At 62.6% G+C, this 18,293-nt stretch overlaps 1 protein-coding gene across 2 annotated transcripts; it reads right to left on the reverse strand.

The window, feature by feature from the left end:
• Window positions 1-811: 811 nt before the first annotated feature.
• Window positions 812-17,963, reverse strand: NPR1 (natriuretic peptide receptor 1). Of its 2 annotated transcripts, XM_058821513.1 has the most exons (21): window positions 17,267-17,963; window positions 12,616-12,815; window positions 11,721-11,834; window positions 10,988-11,123; window positions 10,225-10,316; window positions 9,999-10,134; window positions 9,837-9,921; window positions 9,638-9,758; window positions 8,830-8,904; window positions 8,404-8,481; window positions 8,175-8,279; window positions 7,950-8,021; window positions 7,087-7,249; window positions 6,851-7,006; window positions 5,716-5,884; window positions 4,879-5,025; window positions 4,596-4,788; window positions 3,616-3,790; window positions 2,068-2,166; window positions 1,610-1,701; window positions 812-1,034 (listed from the first exon to the last, which is right to left on the reverse strand). In XM_058821513.1, the coding sequence occupies exons 1-21, from the start codon at window positions 17,961-17,963 to the stop codon at window positions 969-971; spliced, it is 3,171 nt and encodes a 1,056-aa protein (XP_058677496.1). In that variant the 3' UTR covers window positions 812-968. The 2 variants fall into 2 exon arrangements, with proteins under 2 accessions (XP_058677496.1, XP_058677497.1); XM_058821514.1 differs by lacking the exon at window positions 812-1,034 and having other exon boundaries at window positions 1,620-1,804.
• Between the last annotated feature and the right edge of the window lie 330 nt (window positions 17,964-18,293).

The raw sequence follows: 18,293 nt of genomic DNA on the forward strand, positions 1-18,293 counted from the left end.
CGGCCGGAAGTTACCGGAGAGCGACGGAGGAGCTGGGCCGGAAGCGGAAGCGCGGCGCGGGAGGAAGTCCCGCCCTCACCGCCTCCGCCGGCCAATGGGAGGGGAGGGATGGGTGTGAGTGACAGCGCGCGGGGCGGGGATTGAGGGGCGGGGCTTAGCGGAGGTTTGACCAATGTGGAGGAGGGGGCGGGGCTTGTGCGGGAGCAGGCTCCGCCCACCCGCGGGGGCGGGGAAAGCGCGGGAAAATCCCGGGAGAACCGGGGACACCGGAATGGACGGGAATGGCCGGGAAACCCCTGGGGAAGCCCGAAATCACCGGGAACCCCCGGGAAACGCACCGCGAGCCCACCGGGAACACCGAAATCACCGGGGAACCCCCTCGGGAAAACCCCGGGAGCACCGGGAGCCCCAAAATCAACGGAAACCTTCCAGAACCGCCCCCCCGGAACCCCTCGGGAAGCCCGAAATCACCGGGAAACCCCTGGCAAACGCACCGGGAACCCCCAAATCACCGGGAACACACCGGGACCCTCAAAACCTCCCGGGAACCCCGAACCCAGCAGAAACCCCCCCGAGATCCCCGAGAACGCCCCCGGGAACCCCCAGAAACCTCCGGGAACCCCAAATTCACCGGGAACCCTCCCGGGACACTCCCCCCGGACTCCCCCCACCTCCCGCAGCCCCTTCGGGGACCCCCGCCAAGGAGACCCCCGGGTGCTTCCACAGCAGCTTTATTGCAAACGGGACCCCCGGTTTGGGGGGACACCCCCGGTTTGGGGGGACACCCCCGGTTTGGGGGGACACCCGCGGTGCCCCCTCAGGGTGTGCAGGGATTTTGGGGTGCCCCAAGCCCCCGTTGCTGGTCCCGGAGCAGGTTTCGGGGTGCAGGTTTTGGGGTGCCCCCAGCCCCCGTTCCATGGTCCCGGTGCAGGTTTTGGGGTGCAGGTTTCGGGGTGCGGATTTTGGGGTCACCCCCGCGTGCTGCTCCCCCCGCGCTCCCCCAGCAGCCAGTAGGTCCTGAGCTTGCCCTTGCCCTGGGGGGAACCCCGAGTTTGGGGGGATCCCCGAGTTTGGGAGAACCCCAGAATTTGGGGGGGGGGATTGGGGATACGCTGGGATTTGGGGTGCGGGGGATTTGGGGGTATCCCGGGTTTGGGGGTTTGGGAGGGACTGGGGGGAGCCCGGAGTTTTGGGGGACCCCGGGGTTTGGGGTGAGTGATGGGTATTTGGGATTTGGGGGGATTTGGGGGCCCCCGGAGATTGGGGGGGGGTTGGGGGAGATTGAGGGGACCCCAAGGTTTGGGGAGGATTTGGGTTTTGGGGTGCAGGGGGGGGGGGTTGGGGGGACCCCGGGGTTTGGGGGAGATTGAGGGGATTTGGGGGACCCCGGGTTACGGGTGAGGGGGGGGTGAGACTTGGGGGGACCCCGGGGTTTGGGGTGGTTTTGGGGCTCTCAGGGCAGTTTTGGGGTCTCAGGGAAGTTTTGGGGTTATCAGGGCAGTTCTGGGGGGTTGGGGCAGTCTGGGGCAGTTTTGGGGTCTCAGGGCAGTTTTGGGGGTATTGGGGCAGTTTTGGGGTCTCAGGGCAGTTTTTGGGGTTCAGGCCTCACCTTCATCTCCACGTCTCCCCTCAGCTCCAGCTCGAAGCCCCCGAACTCCTCCAGCACGGCCTTGGTGACCCCCGAGATGTGGATCTTCAGGGCTGGGGGGGTGGCACCATCACTGTCCCCAAGGTGTCCCCACAGTGTCTCCAGAGTGTCCCCAGAGTGTCCCCAAGGTGACCCCCGAGATGTGGATCTTCAGGGCTGGGGGGATGGCACCCTCAGTGTCCCCAAGGTGTCCCAAAGATGTCCCCATGGTGTCCCTGTGGTGTCCCCAGGTGTCCCCGTGGTGTCTCCAGGTGTCCCCAATGTCCCCACAGTGTCCCCACAGTGTCCCGCCCCGCTCACCCTCCCCGTTGGACTCCATGCGTGACGCGGTGTTCACGGTGTCCCCGTGGTGTCCCCGTGGTGTCCCCAATGTCCCCACAGTGTCCCCAGATTGTCCCCAGGTGTCCCCAGCCGCTCACCCTCCCCGTTGGACTCCATGCGTGACGCGGTGTTCACGGTGTCCCCGAACAGGCAGTACCGCGGCATCTTCAGCCCCACCACGCCCGCGCACACCGGGCCTGGGGACACACAGAGCCCGGGGCTGTCACCTTTGAGGTGCCATTCCCGTCCCCTTTTCCCATTCCCATCCCCGTTCCTGTCCCTGTTCCTGTTCCCACCGGTGTGGATGCCGATGCGCAGCTCCATTTCCCATTTCCCATGTCCATTTCCCATGTCCATTTCCCATTCCCTTTCCCAATCCCATTTCCCATTTCCCATTCCCATTTCCCATGTCCATTTCCCATTCCCTTTCCCAATCCCATTCCCATTTCCCATGTCCATTTCCCATGTCCATTTCCCATTCCCTTTCCCAATCCCATTCCCATTTCCCATTCCCAAAAGCATTCCCCATTCCCAATCCCATTTCCCATTTCCCATTCCCATTCCTGTTCCCATTCCCATTTCTCCATTCCCATCCCCATCCCCATTCCCACCAGGGTGGATACCAATGCCCATTCCCCATCCCCATTTCCCAGTTCCCATTCCCATTTCCCATTCCCAATCCCATTTTTCCCATTGTTCCCGTTTTTCCCCACCGGTGTGGATGCCGATGTGCAGCTCCATCCCTGTTCCCATCCCCATTTCCATTCCCGTTTTTCCCATTGTGCCCCACCAGTGTGGATGCTGATGCCCGTTCCCGTTCCCATTGCCATTTCCCATCGTTTCCCATTTCCATTCCCATCCCCATTTCCATTCCCATTCCCATTTCCCCATTCCCATTCCCATCCCCACCGGTGTGGATGCCAATGTGCAGCTCCAGGCGCTCCCGGGGCCGGTGGCAGATGCCCATTCCCCATTTCCCATTCCCGTTTTTCCCATTTTTCCTGTCCATCCCCACCGGTGTGGATGCCAATGCCCATCCCAATTCCCGTTTTCCCCGTTCCCATTCCCATTTTCCCCTTGTTCCCGTTGTTCCCGCTGGTGTGGATGCCAATGCGCAGCTCCATTTCCCATTTCCCATTCCCTTTCCCATTCCCATTTCCCATTCCCATTTCCCATTCCCATTCCCAATCCCGTTTTTCCCGTTGTTCCCATTTTTCCCACCGGTGTGGATGCCGATGCGCAGCTCCATTTCCCATTCCCATTCCCTTTCCCATTTCCCATTTCCCTTTCCCATTCCCATTTCCCATTCCCATTTCCCATTCCCATTCCCAATCCCGTTGTTCCCGTTGTTCCCGTTTTTCCCACCGGTGTGGATGCCGATGCACAGCTCCATTTCCCATTCCCATTCCCTTTCCCATTTCCCATTCCCTTTACCATTCCCATTCCCATTTCCCATTTCCCATTCCCATTCCCAATCCCGTTGTTCCCGTTGTTCCCGTTTTTCCCACCGGTGTGGATGCCGATGCACAGCTCCATTTCCCATTTCCATTTCCCATTTCCCATTCCCTTTACCATTCCCATTCCCATTTCCCATTTCCCATTCCCATTCCCAATCCCGTTGTTCCCGTTGTTCCCGTTTTTCCCACCGGTGTGGATGCCGATGCGCAGCTCCAGCCGCTCCCGGGGCCGGTGGCGGATGCGGAACGAGCGCACGGCCTCCAGCAGCGCCAGCGCCATCCGCGCCACCTCCCGCGCGTGCAGCTTCCCGTTGCGCACCGGCAGCCCCGACACCACCATGTACGCGTCGCCGATGGTCTCCACCTGCGCGGGACGGCACCGGGAATAACGGGAATACCGGGAATTCCCAAGGGAACGGCCCCGGGAATTCCGCACGGAACGACCCCGGGACAGGAAAGACCAATCCCGGGAATTTCGCGGGGAACGGCCCCGGGAATTCCCCAGGGAACGGGCCCCGCGGGACAACGGGACAAGCACCGGGAATCCCAGGAATTCCTCAGGGTACAGCCCTGGAATTCCACAGGGAACGGCCCCGCAGGGAACGGCCCCGCGGGACAACAGGACAAGCGCCGCGAATACCGGGAATTCCTCAGGGAACAGCCCTGGAATTCCACAGGGAACGGCCCCCGGGAGAGGAGGGACCAGCCCCAGGAATTCGGCAGGAACGGCCCTGGGAATTCCTCAGGGAACAGCCCTGCAGAACAACGGGAATTCCAGGAATTCCACAGGGAACGGCCCCAGGAAGGAAGGGACCAGCCCCGGCAATTCCACATGTTGAGCGTGTTGAGCGTATCCCTACCTGTCCCTAAGTGTCCCCAAGGTGTCCCCAAGGTGTCCCCCAGGTGTCCCCCTCACCTTGTAGACATCGAAGTTGTCCATGATGGCGTCAAAGTTGGTGTAGAGGTCGTTGACCATGTCCAACACATCCCTGTGTGTCCCTACCAGTCCCTAAATGTCCCCAGGGTGTCCCCCAGGTGTCCCCCTCACCTTGTAGACGTCGAAGTTGTCAATGATGGCGTCAAAGTCATTGAGCATGTCCAACACATCCCTAAATGTCCCCAAGGTGTCCCCAAATGTCCCCAGGGTGTCCCCCAGGTGTCCCCCTCACCTTGTAGACGTCGAAGTTGTCGATGATGGCATCGAAGCAGGTGTAGAGGTCGTTGAGCAGCGTCACCACCTGCATGGGCGTGCTCTGCGCCGAGAGCGCCGTGAAGCCCACGATGTCGCTGAAGTAGATGGTGACGCTGTCGAACGCCTCCGCCTGCACCGTCTCGCCCCTCTTGAGCTGCTCCGCCACCGAGCTGGGGACAGCGGGCATGGTCAGGGCAGGCACCACCACCCCCAGAGCCCCCCCGGGACCCCCAGATCCCCCCGGGACCCCCGGAGCTCACTGGGGCAGGATCTGGTAGAGCAGGGCCTCGGCCTTGCGCTTCTCCTCCAGGTAGGCCTGGGTGCGCTCCTCCACCAGCTCCTCCAGGTTGTTGGCGTACTGCTCCATGCGGGACAGCAGGTTGTCCAGGATGTTGGTGCTGCTCTCCCTGTGGGGAGGGGGTCAGCTCACACATGGGGACCTTTTTGGGGGTCATCTCCCACCCATGGACCCTTTTTGGGGGTCACCTGCCACCCACGGCCACTTTTCAGGGGGACCCTTTTTGGAGGTCACCTCACAGCTGGGGCTTCTTCTTGGAGATCATCTCCCAACTACAGACCCTTTTTGAGGGTCACCTCCCACATGGGTACTCCTTTTGGGGGTCACCTCCCAACCACAGACCCTTTTTGGGGGTCATCTCCCACCCATGGACTCTTTTTGGGGGTCACCTCTCACCTGGGCATTACTTTTGGAGGTCACCTCACACCTGGGGACCCTTTTTGGGGGTCATCTCCCACCCATTGACTCTTTTTGGGGGTCACGTCCTGCCCATGGATGCTTTTGGGGGTCACCTTCCACCTGGGGAACCTTTTCAGGGGTCAACTCCCACCTGGGGACTCTTTTTGGGGTCACCTCCCACCCACAGACCATTTTAGGAGGTCACCTCCCACCCATAGACTCTTTTTTGGGGGTCATCTCCCACTTGGGACCCTTTCTGGGGGTCACCTCCCACCCCAAAGGCCTCTCTGGATGTCACCCCTCATTTGGGGACCCTTCCTTGGGGTCACTGCCCACCCAGGAACCCTTTTTGGGGGTCACCCCTCACCGGGGGACCCTTTCTGGGGGTCCCTGGTGGCACCTGTTGAACTTGCGGAGCTGGACGCGGATCTGGTTGAAGTCGGGGCGCTCCAGGACGTCCTCGGCCCAGCAGTGCTGCATCAGCTGCCCCAGCTCCTCCAGGTGGCACCCCACGTTGGCCGAGGGCCGGAAGCTCGGCCGCTCGCCGCTCTTGACCCGCTCGATGATCTCTGAGGGGACGGGGACCCGTCACCCACCGGGGCTCAACAGAGGGTCCAGGAACCCAAACGGGGGTCCAGGAACCCATCTGAGGGTCCAGGAACCCATTGGCCAGTCCAATAACTCATCAGAAGGTCCAAGAACCCATCAACGGGTCCAAAAATCCATCTATGGGTCCAAAAACCCATTTGCCAATCCAGTAGCTCATCAGCAGGTCCCAGAACCCATCAACAGGTCCAAAAACCCATCTCAGGGTCCAAGAACACATCTGTGGGCCCAAAATCCTATTGGCCAGTCCAGGAAGTCATCAGAAGGTCCCAGAACACATCAACGGGTCCAAAACCCCATCCAGGGGTCCAAGAACCAATCCCTGGGTCAAAAATCCATCAATGGGTCCAACAACCCATTGGCCAATCCAGTAGCTCATCAGCAGGTCCAAGAACCCATCTGAGGGTCCAAAACCCATCCATGGGTCCAAAAATCCATCCATAGGTCCAAAATCCTATTGGCCAGTCCAGGAAGTCATCACCATGTCCAAGAACACATCAATGGTTCCAAACCACCCATCAAAACATCCAAGAATGGATCAATGGATCATCCAAGAACCCATCAATGGTTCCAAGCACCCATGAACACGTCCAAGAATGGATCATCCAAGGACCCATCAATGGATCAATGGATCATCCAAGAACCCCTCCATGGTTTCAACCACCCATGAACACATTCAAGAACGAATCAATGGATCATCCAAAAACCCATCAAAACATCCAAGAGTGGATCAATGGATCATTCAAGAACACATCAACGGTTCCAACCACCAACGAACACATCCAAGAACAGATCATCCAAGACCCCATCAAAACATCCAAGAATGGATCAATGGCTCACCCAAGAACCCACCAACGCTTCCAACCACCCACAAACACCTCCAGACCTCACCACCCTCTCTGGCCACCCCTTCCCGCGTCCCCGCTGACCTTTGGGGCTGAGCTCCACGCCCTCCACGTAGAAGACGCCGCAGCGCAGCGCGATCTCCTGCAGGATGATGCCGAAGCTGTAGACGTCGCCCTTCTGCGTGCCCCGCGCCGGCGGCTCCTCCATGCGCAGCAGCTCCGGCGCCGTCCACAGCTTCTCTGCGGCACGGGGACCCCGTCAGGGACACTCTGGGGACACCTTGGGGACGTTTTTTAGGGGAGACGCGTCGGGGCCTCACTGGCGAAGAGCGCGTGGGTGTCGCCGTCGCCGTCGGGGCACGCGCGGAAGCTCTCCAGGCCGTAGTCGGTGATCTTGAGCACGAAGCGCGAGTCCACCACGCAGTTGGAGGACTTGAGGTTGCCGTGGGACACGATGACGCCGCTGTGCAGGAACTGCATCCCCTGAAAGGGCACGGGGGGATCGGGGGAGAGATGTGGGGTAGGGAGAGATGGGGGGTTTCTGTGGAAGGGGGGTTCCTGTGGGACGGGGGATTCTCATGGGGATGGGGGATTCCTGTAGGTCAGAGGATTCCTGTGGGATGGGGAGATCTGTGGGATGGGGGATTCTGTGGGATGGGGGATTCTCATGGGGATGGGGGATTCCTGTAGGTCAGAGGATTCCTGTGGGATGGGGAGATCTGTGGGATGGGGGATTCTATGGGATGGGGGATTCTCATGGGGATGGGGGATTCCTGTAGGTCAGAGGATTCCTATGGGGTGGGGAGATCTGTGGGATGGGGGATTCTATGGGATGAGTGATTTCTATGGGATGGGGGTTCCTGTGGGGTGAAGGAGGCCTCTGGGGTGGGAGACATCTGTGGGATATGGGGATCCCTGCGGGATGGGGAATTTCTATGGGATGGAGACCCCTTTAGTATGGGGGATTCCTGTAGAGTGGGGGATTTCTGTGGGATGGGGGAGATCTGTAGGATGGAGGAGAGATTTGGGGTGGGGGATCCCTATGGGATGGGGGACCCCTGTGGGATGGGGAATTTCTATGAGATGGGGGATGCCCATGGGACGGGGACCCCTTTGGGGCGGGGGATTCCTATGGGATGGGGGATTGCTATGGGATGGGACCCCCCGGGACCGTGCCCGGTACCTTGACGATGTCGTTGGTGAGGGAGTAGCGGAACATCCAGTCCAGGGTGATGCTCTCGTTCTCCAGGATGTCCTGGGGACGGGATGGGGGGTGAGGGGAGGGATCGGCACCGGGATCCCGGTGCTCTCCCGGCCCCGATGCAGCCCCGGCGGCTCTCGGTGCCGTTCCCAGCGCATCCTGGGAGGCTCCCGGTGCCGTCCCAGTGCCGGTGCCCGGTGCCGGTACCTGCAGGCTGCCCCGCGGGCAGTACTCGGTCAGGATGCAGATGTTGGGCGGGTCGGTGCAGGCGCCGATGAACCGCGTCAGGTGCTCGTTCTGCACGTCCCGCATCTGCCGGGGACACCGGGGACACCGGGCACGGCTGGGCGGGGGGGTCCCGCCGTGTGTCCCCACCCCATGCCCGGTGTCACCTCCCGGCGCCCGTGCCCGGTGTCCCCCCCCGGTTTTCACGTACGTGTTTGAGCTCGAACAGCACCTTGCGGGTCAGCTCGATGCGTTTGCGGTTCACGTGCTTGACGGCCACCAGGTTACCCTGCGGGGACACCGGGGTGGGGACACGGTGGCACGGTGGGGACACGGTGACGACACGGTGACACCGGGGGTGGGGACACGGTGGGGACACGGGGACATGGTGAGGAGGGGTAGGGACACGGTGACACGGTGGGGACACCGAGATAGGGACACGGTCAGGACACGGTGACACCGGGATGGGGACACGGTGGGGACACCGGGATGGGGACACGGTGACACAGTTGGGGACACGGTGGGGACACCGGGATGGGGACACGGTGACACAGTTGGGGACACGGTGGGGACACCGGGGGTGGTGACACGGTGGTGACACTGTGGGAGGGGTCCCGGTGCTGTCCCCTCCCCGTACCTTGTAGTAGGCGGTCTTGGCATACACCTGGAGCTGCCCCTCGGCCGTGAGCAGCGAGCCGTAGTTGGAGCCTCGCTGTGCCCGGGGCGGGTGCGGGGTGAGAACGGGAACCGACCCCGGGGCTCCCAGAGAGACCCGGAGGGGATGGGAGGGCCCCCAAAATCCCCGGTCCCCAAAACCCCCGGTCCCTGAGCTGTGGGGCTGTGAGGTGACCCCGGTCCCCGTTCTTCCCCCGGTCCCGTTCCCGTTCCCCACCAGTGACAGCGTCACTTTGCTTACCCGGTTCCCCCCGTTATCCCCCCGGCTTCCCCGGTCCCGTTTCCTGTTCCCCACCAGTGACAGGGTCAGTTTGCTGCCCCGTTTCCCCCGGTCCTGGTCCCGTTTCTCCCGTTTCCCCACCAGTGGCAGGGTCAGTCTGCTGCCCCGGTTTTCCCCGTTCCCGGTCCCGTTTGCCCCGGTTTTCCCGGTTCCCCACCAGTGGTAGGGTCAGTTTGCTGCCCCGGTTTTCCCCGTTCCCGGTCCCGGTCCCCCCCGGTTTTCCCGGTTCCCCACCAGTGGCACGGTCAGTTTGCTGCCCCGGTTTTCCCCGTTCCTGGTACCGTTTGCCCCGGTTTTCCCGGTTCCCCACCAGTGGCAGGGTCAGTTTGCTATCCCGGTTCCCCCTGGTTTCCCCGGTTCCCCCATTCCCGTTCCCCACCAGCGACAGCGTCAGTTTGCTGCCCCGGTCCCGGTGCCGTTTCCCCCGTTCCCCCTGGTTCCTCCGGTCCCGTTCCCCCCGGTTTCCCCGGCTGCCCCCCGGTTTCCCCACCAGCGACAGCGTCATCCTGCTGCCCGCGCTCCTCAGGTGTTTCTCCAGGCTGCTCATCTGCAGATCCTCCCAGCGCACCCTCCACAGCTCCGCCGCCAGCTCCTTCTCCAGCTGCAGCTTCCTGCACCCAATTGGGGGGCTCCGTGAGACCCCTCCCCACACCCCCGAACCCCCCGGGATCCCCCAGAGCCCCCCAAACCTGCAGATGAAGAAGGAGGTGACGGTGATGGCCGCGAGCATCAGGCTCACCACCAGCGACAGCACCTCCAGCGTGGACAGCGAGGCTGCGGGGACAGGAGGGGACAATCAGCACCCGATTTGGGGGTCGGGCGGGGGTCTCGGGGCTGGGACCCCCCCTCACCTTTGCGGCAGCGCGGGTCGGTGCCCTCGAAGCCGCAGGGAGGGACATCGGGTGGCACCGAGCTGCCCGGCCAGTGGAAATCCATGCCCGGAACCATCTGGATCTCCTTGGTGGTGCCGTTGTAGTTGGCCACGATCTTTGGGGTGCAGGCGGTGGGGAGTGGGTGGGGGGAAGCCCCCAGACCCATCGCCGGGTCGGGACACCCCCCGTGGGTCTGGGGGCTCACCTGGAACTCGCCCAGCTCGGGGTCCATGTCCCACAGGGAGTAGTCGCTCTCGCGGTCGCCCTGCTCGTCGATCTTCAGGAAGCCGGTGACGCCTGGGGAGGGGGCGTGGGGGGCTTGGGGGGCCTCAAAGAGGGGGTTTGGTCCCCAAAATATCACCCTGGGAGGGGGACGGGGAGGTGACGCCTGGGGAGGGGGCGTGGGGGGCTTGGGGGGCTTCAAAGGGGGGCTCTGAGCCCCAAAATCTCACCTGGGAGTGGGGCTGGGGGGGACCCGGTCCCCAAAATCTCACCCTGGAAGGGGGACGGGATTGGGGTGGGGGGCTGGGGGGTGACACCTGGGGAGGGGGCATGGGGGGCCTCAAAGGGGGGGTCTGGTCCCCAAAATCTCACCCGGGAATGGGGCTGGGGGAGGGTCCCAGTCCCCAAAATCTCTGTCCTGGGAGGGGGACGGGGCTGGGGACAAGGACAGGATGGGGACAGGATGGGGAGGGGTCCGGGAGGGTCCCGATGGGTTCGGGAAGGTTCGGGAGGGTCCGGGTGGGACCGGGAGGGTCCGGAAGGTCCAGGAAGCTCCGGGTTGGGTTCGGGAGGGTCCGGAAGGTTCGGGAAGGTTCAGGAGGGTCCGGGAAGGTTCAGGACGGATCGGGAAGGTCCGGGAAGCTCCGGGTTGGGTTCGGGAGGGTCGGGGAAGGTTCGGGAAGGTCCGAGCAGGTCCGGGAGGGTCCAGATGGGTTCAGGAAGGTTCGGGCAGGTTCGGGTCTCACCGTAGAAGGTTCGGTTCCACATCTGGCGGGTGATGGCCGAGGCGTCGCTGACGGAGCCGCCGCGCTCCAGGGTCTCGTTGAGCGCCTGGGCCCAGAGCAGCACCCCGTCGTGGAACGCGGCGGCGATGAAATTCATCTGGGGACAGGGAATTAATGAATTCATCTGGGGACAGGGAATTAATGAATTCATCTGGGGACAGGGAATTCACGTGGGGATGTGAAATTCATGTGGGGACACGAAATTCATCTGGGGACATGAAATTAATTCATTTGGGGACACAAAATTCATCTGGACATGAAATTCATCTGGGGACACGGTGACAGCTCGAGGGGACAGGGCACAGCCGGGGGTCCCCGTCCCCAGACCCATCCTGTGTCCCCTGATAGCTCCAGATTGGTGCGGTGTCCCCCTGGTGTCCCCTCCCAGTGTCCCCCTCTGGTGTCCCAGTGTCCCCTCAGTGTCCCCATTGTCCCCTCTGTCCCCTCACCAATCCATCCTGCAGGGAGCTGTTGATTCTCCCTCTGTCCCCATTGTCCCCCCGGTGTCCCTGATGTCCCCTCAGTGTCCCCAGTGTCCCCTCAGTGTCCCTGTCTCACCAGTCCATCCTGCAGGGAGCTGTTGAATCTCTCCCTGTGCCCCGGTGTCCCATTGTCCCGTCAGTGTCCCCAGTGTCCCCTCAGTGTCCCCATTGTCCCCATTGTCCCCAGTGTCCCCTCAGTGTCCCTGTCTCACCAGTCCATCCTGCAGGGAGCTGTTGAATCTCTCCCGGGCCTCCCGGTGCAGCCTCTGCAGGAACGGTCGGTACTCGGCGTTCTGCGGCTCCGCGTACGTGATGATGGTCACGGCCTGGGGGGGACACGGGGACAGGGCTGGGCACACCTGGGGGTGCCCCGTGCCCACCTGGGCGTCCCTGTACCCACCTGGGCCTGACCTTGCCCTCCCTGCTGTGTCCCTGTGCCCACCTGGAACCATCTGTGCCCACCTGGCTGTGGCCCTGTGCCCACCTGGAACCATCTGTGCCCACCTGGCTGTGTCCCTGCTCACTTGGCCGTGTCCCTGCCCATCTAGTTGTGTCCCCGTGCCCACCTGGGCGGGCCGTGCTCACCTCCGCGTGTCGCCGTGCCCACCTGGGTGTCTCTGCCCACCTGGCTGTGCCCCCCGCTCACCTGGCCATGTTCCTGCCCACCTGGGCATTTCCTGCCCACCTGGGTGTATCCACGTGCCCACCTCTCCGTGCCCACCTGGCCATGCCCCCTGCCCACCTGGGGCCACCTTTGCCCGCCTGGAACCATCTGTGCCCACCTGGCCGTGCCCCCCCCCGTGCTCACCTGTCCATGTCTCTACCCTCCTGGGCATTTCCACGCTCACCTGGCCGTGTCCCTTCTCACCTGGGGCCATCAGTGCCCACCTGGATGCACTCCCTGTGCACCTGGCCGTGTCCCTGCGCACGCCCGGGCATCCCCCTGCCCACCTGGGGCCATCAGTGCCCACCTGGATGCACTCCCTGTGCACCTGGCCGTGTCCCTGCGCACGCCCGGGCATCCCCCTGCCCACCTGGGGCCATCTGTGCCCACCTGAGTGCGTCCCTGTCCACCTGTCGCCGTCGGTGCCCCCTCCCGGCGCTCACCTGGAAGGCTCGGCGGGCTCGGGCATCGTCGCTGTCCCCGCGTTTCCAGGGCCGTTGCGGCTCGGGGAAGCCCCGGCCCTGCAGGCTCGCCCCGAAGGTGTCGATGTAGAAAAAGGCGAAATCGCCGCCCGTGAGCCCCGCGCGCTCCGCCTGCAGCAGCAGCGCCCGCAGCGTGTCCGGGGAGCAGCACAGGTACACCACTGTGGGGGGGACACGGCACTGAGACCCCCCCCAAATACAGCCCTGAGACCCCCCCCCAAATACAGCCCTGAGACCCCCACCCAAATACAGCCCTGAGACCCCCACCCAAATACAGCACTGAGACCCCCACCCAAATACAGCACTGAGACCCCCCCCAAATACAGCCCTGAGACCCCCACCCAAATACAGCACTGAGACCCCCACCCAAATCCTGGGGATCCCGGGTTATTGGGGGACACAGCCCCGCCTGCAGCAGCAGCGTGTCCGGGGAGCAGCACAGGTACACCACTGTGGGGGGGGCACGGCACTGAGACCCCCCCCAAATACAGCCCTGAGACCCCTGCCCCAAATACAGCCCTGAGACCCCTGCCCCAAATACAGCCCTGAGACCCCCACCCAAATACAGCCCTGAGACCCCTGCCCCAAATACAGCCCTGAGACCCCCACCCAAATACAGCACTGAGACCCCCACCCAAAATACAGCCCTGAGACCCCTGCCCCAAATACAGCCCTGAGACCCCTGCCCCAAATACAGCCCTGAGCCCCCCACCCAAATCCTGGGGGTCCCGGGTTATTTGGGGACACAGCCCCGCCTGCAGCAGCAGCGCCCGCAGCGTGTCCGGGGAACAGCACAGGTACACCACTGTGGGGAGGGGGATGGCACTGAGACCCCCCCCCAAATACAGCCCTGAGACCCCTGCCCCAAATACAGCACTGAGACCCCTGCCCCAAATACAGCACTGAGACCCCCACCCAAATCCGGGGGATCCCGGGTTATTGGGGGACAGAGCTCTTGGAGGGGGGACAGCCCCGAGACCCCCACCCAAATCATGGAGTTCCAGGTCATTGGGAGACACAGCCCTGAAACCCCCAACACCCCTGGAGACCCCAGCCCCACATCCCGGGGGTCCCTGATTGCTGTGTGACACAGCCCCGAGACCCCCAACCCAATCCCAGGGTCCCGAGTTATTGGGGGACACAGCCCCGAGACCCCATGGGAGACCCCTGGAGACCCCAGCCCCAATCCCGGGGGTCTCTGGTTATTGTGTGACACAGCCCCGAGACCCCATGGGAGACCCCTGGAGACCCCAGCCCCAGTCTTGGGGGTCTCTCATTATAGTGTGACACAGCCCCGAGACCCCCACCCAAATCCCGGGGGTCCCTGGTGTGGGGGTCCCGCCCCCCGCGCCCTGCCCGGCGCTGTCCCGGGCGCAGCCCCGGTGCCGTTTCCTGTTTTCCCGACTCCGTTTCCTCCTCGCCGCGGCCCTGACGGATTCCCGGCGGCTCCGTGACCCCGGGGGCCCCTCCGGCCGTGCCCGCCCCGGGGGAGCCGAGATTCACCCGCGGGACCGAGCCCGCGCCGAGCGAGCCCGGGATCCCGGTGCCCCCCGGTGCCCCCCGGTGCCTCCCGGTGCCTCCCGGTGAAACTCGGGGTTCCCGGCGCCTCCCTGGGGATCCCGGTGCCCTCGGGGTTGGTGACAACGCCCGGAGATTTGTGGGGACACCGCGGTGGGTGGGGAGGGGTCCGCGGTGGGGCAGGGGCAGTGTTGGGGGGTGGGATATGGGGGTATGGGGGGATGGCTGGGGTGGGCTGTGGGCAGGCGTGGACAGCCATGAAAAACCATAAAAAAACCATGAAAAAAAACATGAAAAAAAAGGAACAGCCATGGACAGGCATGGACAACCATGAAAAACCATGGACAACTGTGAACAACCATGTGCAGCCATGAAAAACCATGAACAGCCATGGACAGGCATGAACAGCTGTGTGCTGCCATGAACAACCATGTGCAGCCATGAAAAACCATGAACAGCCATGAACAGCCATGGACAGGCATGAACAGCCGTGTGCTGCCATGAACAGCCGTGAACAACTGTGTACAACCATGAAAAACAATGTACAGGCATGAACAGCCATGAACAGCTGTGTGCAGGCATGAAAAACCTCAAACAACTGTGGACAACCATGAAAAACCATAAAAAACCCATAAAAAACCATGAACAGCCATGGACAACCACGTGCCGCCGTGAACAACTGTGAACAACCATGAACAGGCATGAAAAACCACGTACAGGCATGAACAACCAGGAACAATCATGAAAAACCACGAACAGCCATGAACAATCATGGACAACCACGGACAGGCATGAACAACTGTGAGCAACCATGAAGAGCCATGAACAAGCATGTACAGGCATGAACAGCCACAAACAGCCATGGACTACCACGTTCAGGCATGAACAGCCAGGAACAATCATGAACAACCGTGAACAGCCATGAACAACTGTGTTCAGGCATGAACAACCGGGAACAACCATGAACAGGCATCAACAACCATGAACAGCCATGAAGGGCCATGAACAGCCATGAAGAGCCATGAACAGCCATGAAGAACTCTGAACAAACATGTACAGGGATGAACAGCCATGAACAACCGTGTGCTGCCATGAACAACTGTGAGCAACTGTGTACAGGCATGAACAGCCATAAACAAACATGAACAGCCGTGAACAACCATGAACAACCCTGTACAGCCATGAACAACCGTGTGCTACCAGGTACGACTGTGAACAACCACAAACAGGCATGAACAACCATGAACAACTGTGTGCTACCATCAACAAGCACGTACAACCATGAACAGCTGTGAACAAGCATGAACAACCATAAAAAACCCCATGAACAGCCATGAACAACTGTGAACAACCATGTACAGGCATGAACAGCCATGTGCTACCATGAACAACCGTGTACAGGTATGAAAAACCTTAAGCAACCATGAGCAGCCATGAACAGCCATGTACAGGCATGAACAACCGTGAACAACCATGAACAGCCGTGAAAAACCATGTACAGGCATGAACAGCCGTGAACAACCATGAACAGCCGTGAAAAACCATGTACAGGCATGAACAACCGTGAACAACCATGAACAACTGTGAACAGCCATGAACAACCATGAACAGGCATGAACAGGCATGAACAACAGTGTGTTACCTTGAACAACTGTGAACAACCATGAACAGCCATGAACAACTGTGTATAGCCATGAACAGCCACGTACAGCCGTGTACAACCGTGCACAATCGTGAACAGCCATGTAAAACCACGAACAGCCATGAACAGCCATGAACAGCCATGAACAGCCATGTAAAACCACGAACAGCCGTGTACAACCGTGCACAATCGTGAACAGCCATGTAAAACCACGAACAGCCATGAACAGCCATGAACAGCCATGTAAAACCACGAACAGCCATGAACAGCCATGAAGTCCCCATGCAGAGCTCAGCACAGCCCTGTCTGCCCACGGAAACCTCGGCACAGCCGTGAATAACCCTGAAATCCCCGCGTGAAACCGGGCACAGCTGGGCACAGCTGCCAGCGCCCCCATACAGCTGTGCCCAGCTGTGTCAGCCACCCGTGAACAGCCACAAACCCCCCTGTGAGGCCGGGCACAGCCGGGCACAGCCCGGGCCGGCTGTTGTGAACACCCCTGTAAAGTTGGGCACAGCCATGTATGGCCATGAACAACACCCCGGGCACAGCGCAGCGTGCCAAGGCTGGCACAGCCACGGGCACCGCTGTGGGGCTGGGCACTGCCCTATGGGGCTGGGTACAGTGGGGCCGGGCAGTTCTGTATGGGGCCGGGCACTCCCCCGTGGGGCTGGGCACTCCTGTATGGGGCTGGGTACACCCTTGTGGGGCCGGGCACTGCCCAGTGGGGCTGGGCACTCCTGTATGGGGCCGGGCACTCCCTTGTACGGCTGTGTACTCCTATTTGGGGCTGTTCCCTCCTCCATAGGGGCTGGGCACACCCCAGTGGGGCCATGCAATCCTATATGGGGCTCTGTGCTCCTCTGTGGGGCTGTTCACTCCTCTGTGGTCTGGGCACTCTCTTGTAGGGCCAGTCACTCCTCTATAGGGCTCTGAACTCCTCTATGGGGTTGGGCACTCCCGCATGGGGCCATTCCCTCCTCTATGGGGCCGGGCACACCCTGTGCACTCCTATATGGGGCTGGGCACTGCCGTGTGGGGCTCTGAACTCCTCTATGGGGCCGTGTACACCCCAGTGGGGCCGTGCACTCTATGGGGCCGTTCCCTCCTCTATGGGGCTGTGCACTCCTCTATGGGGCCGTTCCCTCCTCTATGGGGCCGTTCCCTCCTCTATGGGGCCGTGCCCACCCCAGTGGGGCTGTGCACTCCTCTATGGGGCCGTTCCCTCCTCTATGGGGCCGTTCCCTCCTCTATGGGGCTGTGCCCACCCCAGTGGGGCTGTGCACTCCTCTATGGGGCCGTTCCCTCCTCTATGGGGCCGTGCCCACCCCAATGGTGCCGTTCCCTCCTCTATGGGGCCGTGACCCCCCCCCAGCGCCGCCGCACCCGCCCCATCCCCATCCCCATCCCCATCCCCATCCCCGCCCGCCCCACGGCTGTGCCCGCGCTCACCGCGCCCCTTCGCCTTGATCTCGTGGATGATGAAGGAGAAGTTGCCGCCGTCGCGGAACACCACGTCCATGACCGTGAGGTTGCGCACGGTGGGCAGCTGCACGTACAGACCCTCGGCGGCGAAGTAATAGGGCCGGTCCCCCGCGGGCTCGTCCGAGTACACGAGCAGCGCCCGCCGCGTCCAGTTGAAGCGCCGGTGCAGCCGCACCCCCAGCTCGCCCAGTTTGCGGTGGCTGGGACCGGCGCGGGTGGTCAGACGGAACTCCTCGCTCTTGTCGTCGAACCCGTGAGCCTCGGCCCCCGCCGTGACCAGCGGCAGCTGCCAGTGCCCGGTGAAGCGAGCCACGGGAGCGGCGGAGTAGACGCAGCCCGGCCCGAGGAAGGCGGCGGGGCGGTGGGCGAGCCACAGGTCCACGGCCACGAGCGGCGCGGCCATTTCGGAGCAGACCCCGTGGCGGTCCTCGCTGTCGCCGAACACCCAGCGCACGGTGAAACCGGGCAGCAGGTCCCGCCGGGCGTTGACGGCGGCGGCGGCCAGGCTGACGGCGGGACCCACGCGCGGCCAAGCCCACGGGTAGGTGAGGTTGCGGCGGGGCAGGACCACGGCGAGGGTCAGCGGGAGCGCCGGGGCCGCCGTGGCCGCCGCCGCTACCGGGGCCAGCAGCGGGGCCAGCAGCGGGGCCAGCACGGCCAGCATCGCCCACGGAGCGAGAGTGGCGGCGTTCGCGACCCCCCCGCGGCGGGGCTGAGCCCTGGCTCGCCGCCCCCACTGGTGACACAAAGGGCTGTTATCATTAACTCCTTCCTGCCCGTGCCACCCTCCCGTCCGAGCGGCGTTCCGGCCGGGATCGGAGGGGTGGGGACATGGGGACATTGCCACCCGTGCGGTGTGGAGGGATTTGTCCCGCTCCGGTCTCACCCAGGTCACGCGTGGGGCGATGAGAGCCGAGAACCTCATTAGGGTGCGGGGACATCGCGACCCACGGGCTGTCCCTACCCAGCTTTCGCTTCGCTTTGGGGGTTTTGG

The sequence above is a fragment of the Ammospiza caudacuta genome, chromosome 30 (assembly GCF_027887145.1).
Source record: "Ammospiza caudacuta isolate bAmmCau1 chromosome 30, bAmmCau1.pri, whole genome shotgun sequence".
Classification (NCBI taxonomy): Eukaryota; Metazoa; Chordata; class Aves; order Passeriformes; family Passerellidae; genus Ammospiza; species Ammospiza caudacuta.